Below are 15,187 nucleotides of genomic sequence, written 5' to 3' on the forward strand. Positions count from 1 at the left end.
CATAGTAAATTAGTGGCAGTTATAAACAGAACCCAGATATCCTGATTCATAGACCCACTAGAACATGCTTCTGTTTCCTCTGGAGACATTCATCACTGTGAAGGCAAGCCCCCTTATTAGAGCTGTTGATAAAACAAACTATTTTTAAGATTTGATTCTGTCACAATCATTTCATATAACTTTTATACTTGCAGCTGCTTAAACTGAGATTACAACATGCTGATTTAGACTAAACTCTTTGGGTCAGGAACCAGGTGTATTGTTCTACTTTGTGTAAAACATTAGCCATCCAAATAACAATAAGCATCACTGTTAGACAAATACATTCTATAACCTCTCCATATACCAACACACTAAAAATCCCCATTTGGTGGAAAATGGTAAGCAGGGCAGCATTAAGACAATGGCTGAATTCCTGGTCCCATTGAAGGCAATGGGAGTTTCAGTAGAGCTGGGATTCCACCTAATATTTGAAAAGTGTCTTAGTCGCACTCATGCTTGTTTTGTAGATTTTTCATCTTTAATGGAATTGAACAATTCCCACAAGGGGCCTGCTGTTCCTGTTCCCGTGTAGTCAATGGAAGTTTTGCTTTGTCTTCAATGGCAGCAGGATTCGGTCCCAGTCTTTGGAGTTAAAATCACCTTGAGATAAGTAGGGTACTGTGTGGCAGAGTTTACATCTCGCTAATGTCAATTGGGTGAAGGAATGGAGAGTCCAGGCCTTTCCTGCTACTGTTTAGGTGGAGAACATTTTCTTTAAGACAAAATTAATATGATAGCAAGTCCAATGTTGCTATCTTACTTGGTCCAGGAACTCGCCTATACAGAGCACTAGATATGGATCATATCAATAGGTAGCAATTTACCTTTCTCAAGTCAACACAAATCTGCTCACTCCTTTCACGTTTAGCAAGAAGAGGCATGTGACTATACCAGTCACTCAGGATTTGCTGATAAACCCAAGCTTTAACATGTGTTATACTGTCTCTGCTATTACTCCCAAACTGTCTCTGGTATTCAGGTTCACGCATCTATACCTTAGATGTGATGGGACAGTAAGTGATACCTTCCCAATAAGGACAAAAACACATCTCCGAAAGCTTCCAATAGGTTTCTAGATTGCTCCTAGTCCTCAACTATTGATACTTTAGTGGTTCCTGATAGTTCTATTGTCTGGAAGCCTAAATCTAATGGTCTGTCTCTCTCTCAGCTAAGAGTGAAACTAATAATCAGTGGCTATGAGTAACAGCCTTCCTGTGTAACCTTGGACAAACTGCTTAATCCCTCTGTGCCTCAACTCTTATAGATTCATAGATACTAAGGTCAGAAGGGACCATTCTGATCATCTAGTCCGACCTCCTGCACAGCGCAGGCCACAGAATCTCACCCACCCACTCCTACAAAAAACCTCACCTATGTCTGAGCTATTGAAGTCCTTAAATCATGGTTTAAAGAGTTCAAAGAGCAAAGAAGCTACCCTCAAGTCACCCATGCCCCATGCTACAGAGGAAGGCGAAAAACCTCCAGGACCTCTCCAATCTGCCCTGGAGGACTCCTTCCCGACCCCAAATACGGCGATCAGCTAAACCCTGAGCATGTGGGCAAGATTCACCAGCCAGATACCCAGGAAAGAATTTTCTGTAGTAACTCAGATCCCATCCATCTAATATCCCATCTCAGGGGATTAGTCCTATTTACCCTGAATATTTAAAGATCAATTACTTACCAAAATCCCATTATCCCATCATACCATCTTCTCCATAAACTTATCGAGTAGAATCTTAAAACCAGAAAGATCTTTTGCCCCCACTGCTTCCCTTGGAAGGCTATTCCAAAACTTCACTCCTCTGATGGTTAGAAACCTTCGTCTAATTTCAAGTCTAAACTTCCTGGTGGCCAGTTTATACCCATTTGTTCTTGTGTCCATATTGGTGCTGAGCTGAAATAATTCCTCTCCCTCTCCTGTATTTATCCCTCTGATATATTTATAGAGAGCAATCATATCTCCCCTCAACCTTCTTTTAGTTAGGCTAAACAAGCCAAGCTCCTTAAGTCTCCTTTCATAAGACAAGTTTTCCATTCCTCCGATCATCCTAGTAGCCCTTCTCTGTACCTGTTCCAGTTTGAATTCATCCTTTTTAAACATGGGAGACCAGAACTGCACACAGTATTCTAGGTGAGGTCTCACCAGTGCCTTGTATAATGGTACTAAAACCTCCTTATCCCTACTGGAAATGCCTCTCCTGATGCATCCCAAAACCGCATTAGCTTTTTTCACAGCCATATCACATTGGCAGCTCATAGTCATCCTATGACTCCAAGGTCCTTCTCCTCTTCCGTTACTTCTAATTGATGCGTCCCCAACTTATAACTAAAATTCTTGTTATTAATCCCTAAATGCATAACCTTACACTTCTCACTATTAAATTTCATCCTATTACTATTACTCCGGTTTACAAGGTCATCCAGATCCTCCTGTATAATATCCCGATCCTTCTCTGAATTGGCAATACCTCCCAGCTTTGTATCATCTGCAAACTTTATTAGCACACTCCCACTTTTTGTGCCAAGGTCAGTAATAAAAAGATTAAATAAGATTGGTCCCAAAACCGATCCCTGAGGAACTCCACTGGTAACCTCCCTCCAACCTGACAGTTCGCCTTTCAGTAGGACCCGTTGCAGTCTCCCCTTTAACCAATTCCTTATCCACCTTTTGATGTTCATATTGATCCCCATCTTCTCCAATTTAACTAATAATTCCCCATGTGGCACGGTATCAAATACCTTACTGAAATCTAGGAAATTAGATCCACTGCATTTCCTTTATCTAAAAAATCTGTTACTTTTTCAAAAAAGGAGATTAAGTTGGTTTGGCACGATCTACCTTTTGTAAAACCATGTTGTATTTTGTCCCATTTACCATTGACTTCAATGTCCTTAACTAATTTCTCCTTCAAAATTTTTTCTAGGACCTTGCATACTACAGATGTCAAACTAACTGGCCTGTAGTTACCGGATCACTTTTTTTTCCTTTCTTAAACATAGAAACTATATTAGCAATTCTCCATTCATTCGGTACTACTCCTGAGTTTACAGATTCATTAAAAATTCTTGCTAATGGGCTTGCAATTTCAGGTGCCAAGTCCTTTAATATTCTTGGATGAAAATTATCTGGGCCCCCCAATTTAGTCCCATTAAGCTGTTTGAGTTTCGCTTCTACCTCAGATATGGTAATATCTACCTCCATATCCTCATTCCCATTTGTCATGCATACCATGCTTCATCTATCAAATAGAGCTAATAATACATCCTTTCCCCCCACTCTTTGTCTATTTACATTGTAAACTCTTCAGGGCAGGGACAGGCTCTTACTGTGTGTTTGTACTATATCTGGCACAATGGAGCATCTCAGCTGGGCCCCCTAGGCAGGACCATAGTGTAAGTAATGATATACGCACCAGCTTCTGGCAAAGTTTCTGAGGCTGGCCCTCTTGGTTCCAGATTCAAGAATATACAGATCTGTGCTCATCAGTCATCCTTAAATCACTTCAGTGAATATAGGGATTGCAGCACAACTCTTCATACAGGGTATCAAGGAAGACTAAGACATAGCAAAACTTTTTTTGGTATTGTGTCTTTCTAGATCCCTAAAATATTTCTCACATTACTATAAGTACTGTGAGATAGAGCTCAATAATAACAGAGTGAAAGAGAAATTTAAAAATATAATCAAAGGAAAAAAGGTATATTTTCAGATGAGAGTAGAAATGATAGAGAGAGTTAGTGAGAAGGAAAGAAACAGGAAGGTAATTCTAGGTGGCTAGGGCTGCGAAGAAGACGACTCTTGCACCAAGAGTAATAAGACAATATGGACAGAGAAAGCTCTGTGATCAGGTCAGTGGTAAATGAGTGCAGGGATGTGGGCTGGTAATAGAAACAGACCAGGTCTAACCATGAAGGGATTTTAAAAGAAGAAGGACTATACTGACCTGGATCCTAAAACGAATATAGAACTAGTATAGTTGTTTCAATTGAGATAAAGATGGAATTACAAGTTTTACCCTAAAATTTTCTGCATTTATCTACTTATTGTGAGAACTTCAATAATTCTGTAATTTATTTCAAATACATTAAGGCTCAGATTTTTAATGTCTATAGTAGTGTGCATATCAAATAGGTATTTGCAGGTAAGTGTATAAATATGCATATATGTTCATGGCTGGATTGGTAAACATGTACTAGGAAGAATCCCTAGTCTTTCTGTCTGCTCCGTGTAGTATTTAAAATGTTATAGTTTTGCTTTAAACAAGAAAAAAAGTATTCCCCAATTATCCCTTTCCAGTTAAGCCCAGTATACGCTATTTTGTGCATAAAGCATTGACAGACTCAACCAATACGAATGATGATTTCACAACTGAAGAGGTCTCTTACTCAGCAGAGGAAATCTTGATAGCTGTAAGGAATCATGTCAATTCGTATCAGTAAGAACAGAAGCAGGGATAAACAAGACTATCGTCTCATTGGCCAACAAAGGGGGCCACCACTGAAAATAGCCTGTTCAATCACCATCTACAAAATGGAAGCATGTTGTCAGTCTCCTTCTCCCCAAAATTCTAATGACCTCTGCCTTAGCCCTCCGAAACAAGATACCTCGGAACAGACCTTCTACAGGAATTGAAAGCTTTACACTAGACATAGCACTGAGAGGCTCGTTGCCCAAGCTATCTGCACTGAACATTTGCACTCACATTCCAACGATATTTCCATTGCACTGGAATGGCTGCAAATTTCTTTCCTGTGGCATTCTTTCCAAATAAACTGGGATGAACTGCGCTCTATAACATGTGCGGTACTCAGTCCCTGACCCAACCACAGTTGGTCTCATCTCAATAAATCTTTAGCTGCAGAACTAGATGGAGCTGATGGCATATCTGAGTATGCTGGAGAGTCAAAACTTGAAATCACTAACAGATGTAGGGAAGGGAGCAGAATGTCAGCTTTACAACATATAGTAAAGATACCTGTGTGCACTTTGAAGGCAAAATTCTATTTCATTACTGGGGCTGTTTACCTTTTTCTATAATAAATTAAACATGTTTTTCTTTAATTTAAAATATATTGTTTCCCTATGTTATTAAAAAGAAAAGGAGTACTTGTGGCACTTGTGGCAATAACAAATTTATTTGAGCATAAGCTTTCGTGAGCTACAGCTCACTTCATCGGATGCATGCAGTGGAATATACAGTGTGGAGAGTTTAGATACATAGAGAACATGAAACAATGGGTGTTACCATACACACTGTAACGAGAGTGATCAGGTAAGGTGAGCTATTGCCAGCAGGAGAGAAGAAGAAGAAGAAGAAAAAAAAAAAAAGACAAATACCTTTTGTAGTGATAAACAAGGTGGGCCATTTCCAGCAGTTGACAAGAACGTGTGAGGAACAGTAAGCCGAGGAAATAAACACACCTTTGAACAGCATACTAACCCACAGAGACCTTCTTACCAACACTACAAAAAGAAAGATTCTGGGTGGACTCCTCCTGAAGGTCGAAACAACAGACTGGACTTCTACATAGAGTGCTTCTGCCGACTTGCACAGGCTGAAACTGTGGAAAAGCAGCATTACTTGCCCCATAATCACAGCCTTGCAGAACACAATGCCATCCACAGCCTCAGAAACAACGCTGACATCATAATCAAAAAGGCTGACAAAGGAGGTGCTGTCGTCATCATGAATAGGTTGGAATATGAACAAGAGGCTGCTAGGCAGCTCTCCAAAACCACATTCTACAAGCCATTACCCTCTGATCCCACTGAGGGTTACCAAAAGAAACAACACCATCTGCTCAAGAAACTCCCTGGAAAAGCACAAGAACAAATCTGCATAGACACACCCCTGGAACCCCAACCAGGGGTATTCTATCTACTACCCAAGATCCATAAACCTGGAAATCCTGGAAGCCCCATCATCTCAGGCATTGGCACCCTGACAGCAGGGTTGTCTGGCTATGTAGACTCCCTCCTCAGGCCCTACACTCCCAGCAGTCCCAGCTATCTTAGAGACACCACTGACTTCCTGAGGAAACTACAATCCATTGGTGATCTTCCAGAAAACACCGTCCTGGCTACTATGGATGTAGAAGCCCTCTACACCAACATTCCACACAAAGATGGACTACAAGCCGTCAGGAACAGTATCCCCGATAATGTCATCGCAAACCTGGTGGCTGAACTTTGTGACTTTGTCTTCAGCCATAACTATTTCACATTTGGGGACAATGTATACCTTCAAATCAGGGGCACTGCAATGGGTACCCGCATGGCCCCACAGTATGCCAACATTTTTATGGCTGACTGGGAACAATACTTCCTTAGTTCTCGTCCCCTAATGCCCCTACTCTATTTGCGCTACATTGATGACATCTTTATCATCTGGACCCATGGAAAAGAAGCCCTTGAGGAATTCCACCATGATTTCAACAATTTCCATCCCACCATCAACCTCAGCCTGGACCAGTCCACACAAGAAATCCACTTTTGGACACTACAGTGCTAATAAGCGATGGTCACATAAACACCATCCTATACCAGAAACCTACTGACCACTATACTTACCTACATGCCTCCATCATTCATCCAGACCACACCACACGATCCATCGTCTACAGCCAAGCTCTACGATACAACCGCAGTTTCTCCAACCCCTCAGACAGAGACAAACACCTACAAGATCTCTATCAAGCATTCTTACAACTACAATACCCACCTGCTGAAGTGAAAAAACAGATTGACAGAGCCAGAAGAGCACCCAGAAGTTAGCTACTACAGGACAGGCCCAACAAAGAAAATAACAGAATGCCACTAGCCATCACCTTCAGCCCCCAACTAAAACCTCTCCAACGCATCATCAAGGATCAACAACCTATCTTGAAGGACGACCCATCACAGATCTTGTGAGACAGGCCAGTCCTTGCTTACAGACAGCCCCCCAACCTGAAGCAAATACTGACCAGAAACCACACACCACACAACAAAAACACTACCCAAGAACCTATCCAACAAAGCCCGTTGCCAACTGTGTCCACTATTCAGGGGACACCATCATAGGGCCTAATCAGATCAGCCACACTATCAGAGGCTTGTTCACCTGCACATCTACCAATGTGATATATGCCATTACGTGCCAGCAATGCCCCTCTGCCATGTACCTTGGCCAAAACGGACAAGAATAAATGGACACAAATCAGACGTCAAGAATTATAACATTCAAAAACCAGTCAGCGAACACTACAATCTCTCTGGTCACTCAATTACAGACCTAAAAGTCGCAATTCTTCAACAAAAAAATTTCAGAAACAGACTCCAGCGAGAGACTGCTGAATTGGAATTAATTTGCAAACTGGACAACATTAAATTAGGCTTGAATAAGGACTGGGAGTGGATGTGTCATTTCACAAAGTAAAACTATTTCCCTATGTTTATTTCCCCCCTCCCCCCCACTGTTCCTCAGACGTTCTTGTCAACTGCTGGAAATGGCCTACCTTGATTATCACTACAAAAGGTGCCCCCCTTCTTCTCTCCTGCTGGTAACAGCTCACCTTACCTGATCACTCTCGTTACAGTGTGTATGGTAACACCCATTGTTTCATGTTCTCTGTGTATATAAAATCTCCCCACTGTATTTTCCACTGCATGCATCTGATGAAGTGAGCTGTAGCTCACGAAAGTTTATGCTCAAATAAATTTGTTAGTCTCTAAGGTGCCACAAGTATTCCTTTTCTTTTTTGGGATACAGACTAACACGGAGGCTACTCTGAAACCTGTATTATTAAAGAATTATTAAAGAACATGGCCATATGAAGGGAATGAAGGGAGCAAGTATTCCCCTTTCCATTAGGAAAATAAGACACTTTTTGTGTGTGTGGCAGAATTAAAAAGTATAAAGCTTTGAATTTTAAAAAGGGTTATTAACTTCTTTCAATACTTTTCCAAAGTAAGAAACTAGTGCACTTATAAAGGGGAAAGGAAGCTTAGCACTGTTCAGAAAACAAAATGAATTTAAACATGTGATTAATACTGCTACTGAAATTAAAAAGAAAGCATCTTTTTAAAAAATCAATTGTCTTGAAACAAAGCTTAGACTTTTGGCTATTTATAGTATTTTTAGACTCAGACTCTCTCTGGAGAGTTAAAAGTATGCAAATGCAGAGTGCACAGAAGCACAAACACACACATGCTATACCTTTGTATTACACTGGCATTTTATTATTTAATTAAACTACTCTTATTTTTCTAGCTCACGCATGCTTCCCTTGAGACGGCTTTGCTGTTAGCCTGCTGGCCTTGACTTCCAGCCAAAAACAATTCAGAAACAAAAAGGGACAACAAATCATATTTTCACAGACATTTTTATCCCTCAGTACAACCCTGTTTTCACACAACATCATACAGACTCTGTGAAAACTATAATTTATTGCAATAGCCATCCAAAACCAGGGTTTGACACATGCTCTGCAGTGTGTTTCCACTTTTATAATGTCTTAAATTGTGCCATTAGGAAGGAACTGTTATGCTGAAACAGAACAACATCGTTTCAAAGGACAGTAATCAATAGTTGACAATGGCCTAAGAGATACCAGTAGGTTGACTTAAATACTAGTAGAAACCAGTAACTGTATCTCCACTAAAACAGCTCAGACAGAAGTTGAATTACACACATTTGCAGATAAAGATTAGTTTTGAGAAATACCTGTTTGCAAACAGTTTTGTGTATCATGAAGACAAGCTCTAAAACGGATAATCAACCTTACAAAACAAAGCTAATTTATCAGGATATTTATCACTACCTTTCCACTGCATAGATTATCACTTACCTGGTGGCAACCCTGTAAATTTGAGTCTCTTCCATATGATGAATATGACCCCCTTTCAGTTTTACCTGTCAATAAAAAAAGAAATAGGTGTGTAAATGTTACAAAATGTATATATCTTCTCTCCATATTTCATATGAAATTAACCTACATATTCATATCGGTGTTTACATAAGTAAAACAGGCACTTCTGACCACATACTGTACGTAGGCAATAGAAAGGGATTAACACTTTATTTTGGGCATGATAATGTGGAAATACACCTCCTATTCTTAGCCATACTGTTCCACACACTTCCTAAAATTGTAATTTAAAGGGATTCTACCATTTCTCTATAGAAACAAATAGATTTCTTACCCCTTCATCAGTGGTACCCCCTTTTTTTGTTCCCCATCTCTCTCTCATAAGCTGAACAATTGTTTTTTTTATTTATTTACACAGCAAGCAGGCTACCTATAGCGTGACCCCCGCTTAGTAATTCCCATTGATTAGACTGACACTCACTGGTGAGGGCAGAGCTAATCAATCATAGGCTCTCCAGATGGCGAACTCAACAAAGAAACTGTTCAGGATTCTGCTTTTTACTCTCTTTCCCAAGAGTAAATTCCCTCATGATCAATGTGATGATGGAATTTACACCTGGGAAAGAGAAATTTGGTTGGAAATTTGCCATTCTCCACCAAAGTTCCGACTGCACCAGCAGTGCTGGGACTTGAACAGCGGCCCAGTGACTGCCAAGCCTTTATGCCAACCCTAAGTACCTAATTTTTTTTCAGTAGGCCTTTAAAACACAGATCCAATAGCCGAGCTATAGCACTGGCTACAGGTATGCCATATTTAAAAGTAAAATAAAGATCCTTTATAAATTGAAAGACTGGTCTAGAACAAAATCAATCAGGAAAGAGACAGTTGCTGCAGAATGCTAAGTCGTAGCTGGATGGCACTAAACCATGTGCAAGCGGAACAAAGAACAATCAGGAAGGTTGGTACAAAACATACTAGCAAAAAGGTGAGTTGGTGAGGATAATGACAAGGGGATGGTAGGATGATTGTCAGACAAAATGTACAAGAACAAATCAAAGATCACTAAGGGCACTGTTGATAATTCTGAAGCTCTTATTACAGATAGGAACATATAAAATGCCACATACAATTCTTGCTACTAAGGACCAGATGTTACACATGCAACTCTTATCAACACTTGGGAATGCAGATCTAAGGTTCAGATTGTTTCCCAATCAAATCTATAATAAATTGTAATAACTGGCTATACACTCTACATTACCAATTCAAAGTGAATCATTTATTCAGTATCACTACCAAGGACACATTCATTACAAAACATTTTCTTGACAAAAACGCTACTTTATTTGGAAACGTCACGCTGTAGTAATAACAAACATATCCATGGACGAAGCAAAGCTTGTCGTTTTGTTGGCATTTTGTGTTGGAAAAAAAAGAGCAAGTGGACTAAGATGACAAAATTGTGTTTCTTGAAGTGACTTGAAGTGTTGAATGGCAGTCTAAAATATGACTAAATCTAACTTTCAGTCAATTGAACAAGACATAATTTAGCAGTTTTTCTAGTATAGTCTGATTTTTATAGAGATAATACCTATGTTGTGTCAGATTATTACACTGAAAATGTATGCAGTAAGTTTTAATGGTTCTTAAAATTATCCTAAACATACTTTATCCCATTTTGTCAGCTGTTTTTATTTTAATATATAAAGCTACTATATCTCTTGATCTCCTTTGAGAAATATTATTAATGAGGTCTGGCCTCTAAGAGATGTTTTGGATAAAGTAATCATATTCTATTCTTTCTTAGTCCCTGGAGTGAAAAACAAAAGCATAAAAACTTTTTGTATAGCAAATTAAGAATTGTTGTGGGTTGTTGTTTAAATAAACTCATTACTTCAAAAAAATTAACCAACAATATGCAGAATTTGTTTGTATATATTTAGTAACTTCCAACAGGACTTCTGTGTGGTAATAAAAAAGGAATGAAATATCTATTTTGTTACCCCCACAGATTCGGTGCAGAGGAAGTCTCAATAGAAAAAAAAAACGACACAATATTGAAATGACAATCAAATTCTAATCTTGAATCCTGGGGTTAGTGCCGAGATCTAAAAACAAAACGTCTTGCTGGTATGTGTTTGGAGTTATGTATGTTACTTCACAACACCCCAATAAGGCTACTTGTTTTAAAGTCAGAAAGTCAGTACAAACAAGAAATGCTAAGGATTGAAAAGGGATGGTGGTGGTGGTGTGTCTGTGTGTGTAAGCTAAGTACAAGCCACAACACAAGAAACTCTGAAAGTAATTCTCATTTGTTGCATGGGTATCAGTCGTCTTCTTTACTATCATATCAGATACAAGCTGCCTCATCTTAATTTCAGTTGTTAAAAAATATTTATCCAGATATAAAAATAAACCCACTGCAAATTACAAGTTGTCAGGGTTAAAAATCTACTTCTATTTGTGTGGGGGAGGATAAGAGAACAGCATAGACATGAATCATTCTCAGTAATTTGAGTGTTTCCATGACATCAATGGGCACTCGTCCAGGACTCTGTCGAAGTCTGTGAGGTACCAAAGCAGCACAGCAGCCAGCAGGAGATTGACTTTTTTTTTCTTTTTTTTTTTTTAAAAGGATTATGCTCCTTGTAAAGATTTCATCTGTAGCATCCACTTTTACCACCAAAAATTAGCTTTGGAGATCATAAGTGAAAACATTTAATTCTGACAGTGTAAGCCCTTAACTTTATTACATCTTTTTTTTTGTTCCCAAATACAGCTAGAAATCTGCTTTTCTATTAAGAACAAAACCACAATTTTTGAGAAAATCAAGAAACCATTTAAAAAAATTTTATATATATATATATATATATATATATATATATATATATATATATATATATATATATATGTACACACACACACACACATACACATTCACAATCAATTGTAATTATGAAATTAACATTTTTTTGTAATGACACTTCATTTTGTAGGCAAAATATCTTTTGTATAAATTGTCCATTTAAAATTAGCTACAGTCTTGATGTTGATTTTCTGCTTAAAATTCATTGGCACATTTGTTTCAGATAATAAAATTTGCAAGAGTGCTGATAATATGCTAGAGGAGGCTCTTAAAGTAACTATTCGTGCTCACAAATACAAAAGCTTCTCCTGAATTTCTCCATTTACTGTACACTGTGTATCGTTTTTCGTCACCCTAAAACAACAGTAGGTGTTTTCTAACTAAGGTTTGTCAAAGCTAAAGATTATTTACAAAAAAAAAAAAAAAGAGAGGTTTAAAAAAGAGTCTACAGTGATGTTGAAACCCGACGCATTCACTGCGGAATTTTCGAGACAACCCTCTCGTACTAGAATGCGGCAGCCGCTGCGGATATTTTTTGGCACAAAGACAATGGTGGCAGTGCCAAGCCCCATGGCTAAAACTACTCAAAAGAGGCATAAGGGTAGCATTAATCGCTCAAGTCTTTTACTGCATGGAGTACTGATGTCCATAATTTAAAAACTAAAAGTACCCGTTAGTAATATGTGCTGTAAGCAAAGGGGGGATTTGGGGGGGCGCTTGAAATAGAGACCAAGAAAATATCTTGTCAGACATTTGATTAATTTTTCTACCTAGAGGACCAAATGTTAAAATGTGCCAACTGTTTCTAGCACTGAGCACATGTAACAAAAGATATATCCTTATGTGGCTTTATGTTCTGACAATTGAATCAAAGCTTCATTGATGTAGTTGACCTTTATTAGAGTCTTAAATAACTTTGATGCATGCCGTGTCCTTAAAATAATGTATAGAAAGCATCTTTATTATTAATAGAAGTAATTTAAAAAAAAACTCTTTTCAATTAATTGACACAATGTATGCCAATCAAACTAACTATAAACAAAGAACGAACAACATGCAGCTCCTCTTTTCTGACAAACACATTGATTCTGCAGTTTTATACTCTATAAACACCCACAAGAAACAAAAATATTGCTTATCTAAACTGAACTAAATGATTGCTTAAGCTACATTTGCTAGCATTTTAGTTTTACTGTAAGAAAGAGAGCAGCATAGGATTGACAATCAATCAATAAAGAAGCCACTTGCCTCTCCATGGTGCACTTTGAAATATTAATCAAATTAAGTAGAAAATTTAAGCAACTTCCAAAGCATAAATGCAAGTCATCTAATTCTCCACTATATTTTCCTTTGCCCTGAGAGATAGGGCACCTTGTCTTTAGTATGCAGAATAAGGAGGCAGGAGGCAACTCTTTCCATCTGCTAAGGAAAAAGGAAGTGCAGCTATTGTTATAGATGATTTGAGTTCAATGTTTATGTTGATTTCATGTCTGACAGATTTTTCTAGAGATGAGCTCAAGCAGTAAAATTGAGATCCAGATTTCCAACACTCTGAGATTTCATGTTTAAATTTTGGTTTTTCTTTAGTCCATGACAAAGAGACGGCCAGTTAAAAAAATATGATTTGAGTTCAGTTGGAATTTGAACAGCTCAGAATTTGGGGCTATTCAGGTCTGGGGTTTTGGTTCAGACCCACTTATTATTTCATCATCATGTATTTTCTCACATTTTTTGGAATCTTATTTTTGTCTCCTCTTCCTGAGTTCTGCATTCACCAGCCATGGGAGAAAGGATGTCTCAAGAACATCTCAAGGATGGGCTGATTGATCCACCCAAGGAGAATGACAAATTAAGGAGAGGGAAAAATCACGAAGCATGATAAATGTCAAATCTAAAGTATATTTTGGAGAAAGTTATCAGCAACTCAAGAGGGGTTCATAATGGAAAACTTCTTTTCTCAACTTTATATATAGTTTCATATTTAGTCAATATACAATGAACAATGTGCAATGTTATTAATATACAAATAATAAGGTTTAATTTACACCATCATTAGGATCATGTGACTTTTCATCTGAGTCTATATTCCCCATATACTTCTACACTTCCCTGATGTCTGTTGGAGTTTCGGTGCACAGGAAATGCAGGAATGACCCTTATATACATAGGCATCAAGAATCATTTAACTCACCACTAATGTGCAGCCACCACTGGGCTGGAATGCAGCACCTATCGGACAGCACAAGCAACACTGCATAATAGTTTACAAGAGCAGTGTTTCAGTCTGTCAGATTTTTCATTTTGATTTTGTTTATTAGAGATTGAAAATTTGAGTAATTTTAATTTATAATCAGACTAAATTTAAAATACAAGTTCTCAGCCTTGACATCTTTTCCCGCTAAGAAAGCAAAAACAGAACCCCACCCCTCATTATATGCCAGGGGAGGGAATTCAACCAACCCCTTTCATGTTTGAACAGTTGCTATTCTTTTTGTGCAACCGCTACTTTTCATACTGTTTTGGCTTTCTTATCCTGCTGCTCATTATATTTTAGAATGGTGGAAAGGATGCAGTGCATTGCAGGAGTCCAGGAGCCAGAACAGGTATGCACATCCATTGTGTATACTGGAGACTAGTCCTGTGCAGGGACAGAGGGCAGAGTAGGAGGATTTGCTGCCAAACAGATTCAATAGCTATTCTCCACCATCGAGCAAATGCAAAATGATCTAGTTGGGTACATCTAAACTGCAGCTGTGAGTGAGCCTCCAAGCCTGGATAGACAGACTACTGCTAGCTCAGCTCAATCTAGTGGGCTAAAAATATCAGTACAGATGTTGCAGCTTGAGCCATAGTTTGGGCTACCCACCCGAGCTCAGACCTCAGCAACTGGGTGAGCTTGAGAGCTCAAGCCACAACCTCAACATCTACACAGCTATTTTTAGCATGTTCACCTGAGCCTAGCTAGCCAAGTATATTTACCCAGGCCAGGAGGCTTGCTCCCTGCTCCAGCATAGATATACCATAGTGTTCTGAAGCCTGGGCAGAGGTATAATTCTTCTTCCTTCTGCCTGCAGGAAGACATCCAACCCAGTTAGTCCGGCTGGGCACAGGATTTGGGGTTATCTATGTTTCTCTCATATTTTTATGACTAGAATGCATAATGCACAATATCCAATTTATTTCAATAGGGTTTTGCATAGTATAATTTATACTACAATCATATCCAATGGTAATGGAAGTATCATGTCAATGAGCTGTTTCATTTTTTGTATTACAAGTGAAGTACTGACAATAAGAAAAATCCTGCAAATTTTAAGCTAAATTTGTGCAATACAAAACAACGATACGTGACACTGAATCAGATCTAAAGAAGGGCCCATGAACTAGATATAAAATCAAGGGAAGTAGTAATCCCAATAATTTTA

The 15,187-nt window shown here is 38.5% G+C and overlaps 1 protein-coding gene across 1 annotated transcript in view; it reads right to left on the minus strand.

Moving 5' to 3' along the window:
- TCF4 (transcription factor 4) overlaps positions 1 to 15,187 on the minus strand; it is a 324,640-nt gene that overhangs the window by 146,838 nt on the left and 162,615 nt on the right. The window contains 1 exon segment of the mRNA XM_038402319.2: positions 8,875 to 8,939. Coding sequence (XP_038258247.1) covers positions 8,875 to 8,939 — 65 coding nt within the window.

The sequence above is a fragment of the Dermochelys coriacea genome, chromosome 5 (assembly GCF_009764565.3).
Source record: "Dermochelys coriacea isolate rDerCor1 chromosome 5, rDerCor1.pri.v4, whole genome shotgun sequence".
Taxonomy (NCBI): domain Eukaryota; kingdom Metazoa; phylum Chordata; order Testudines; family Dermochelyidae; genus Dermochelys; species Dermochelys coriacea.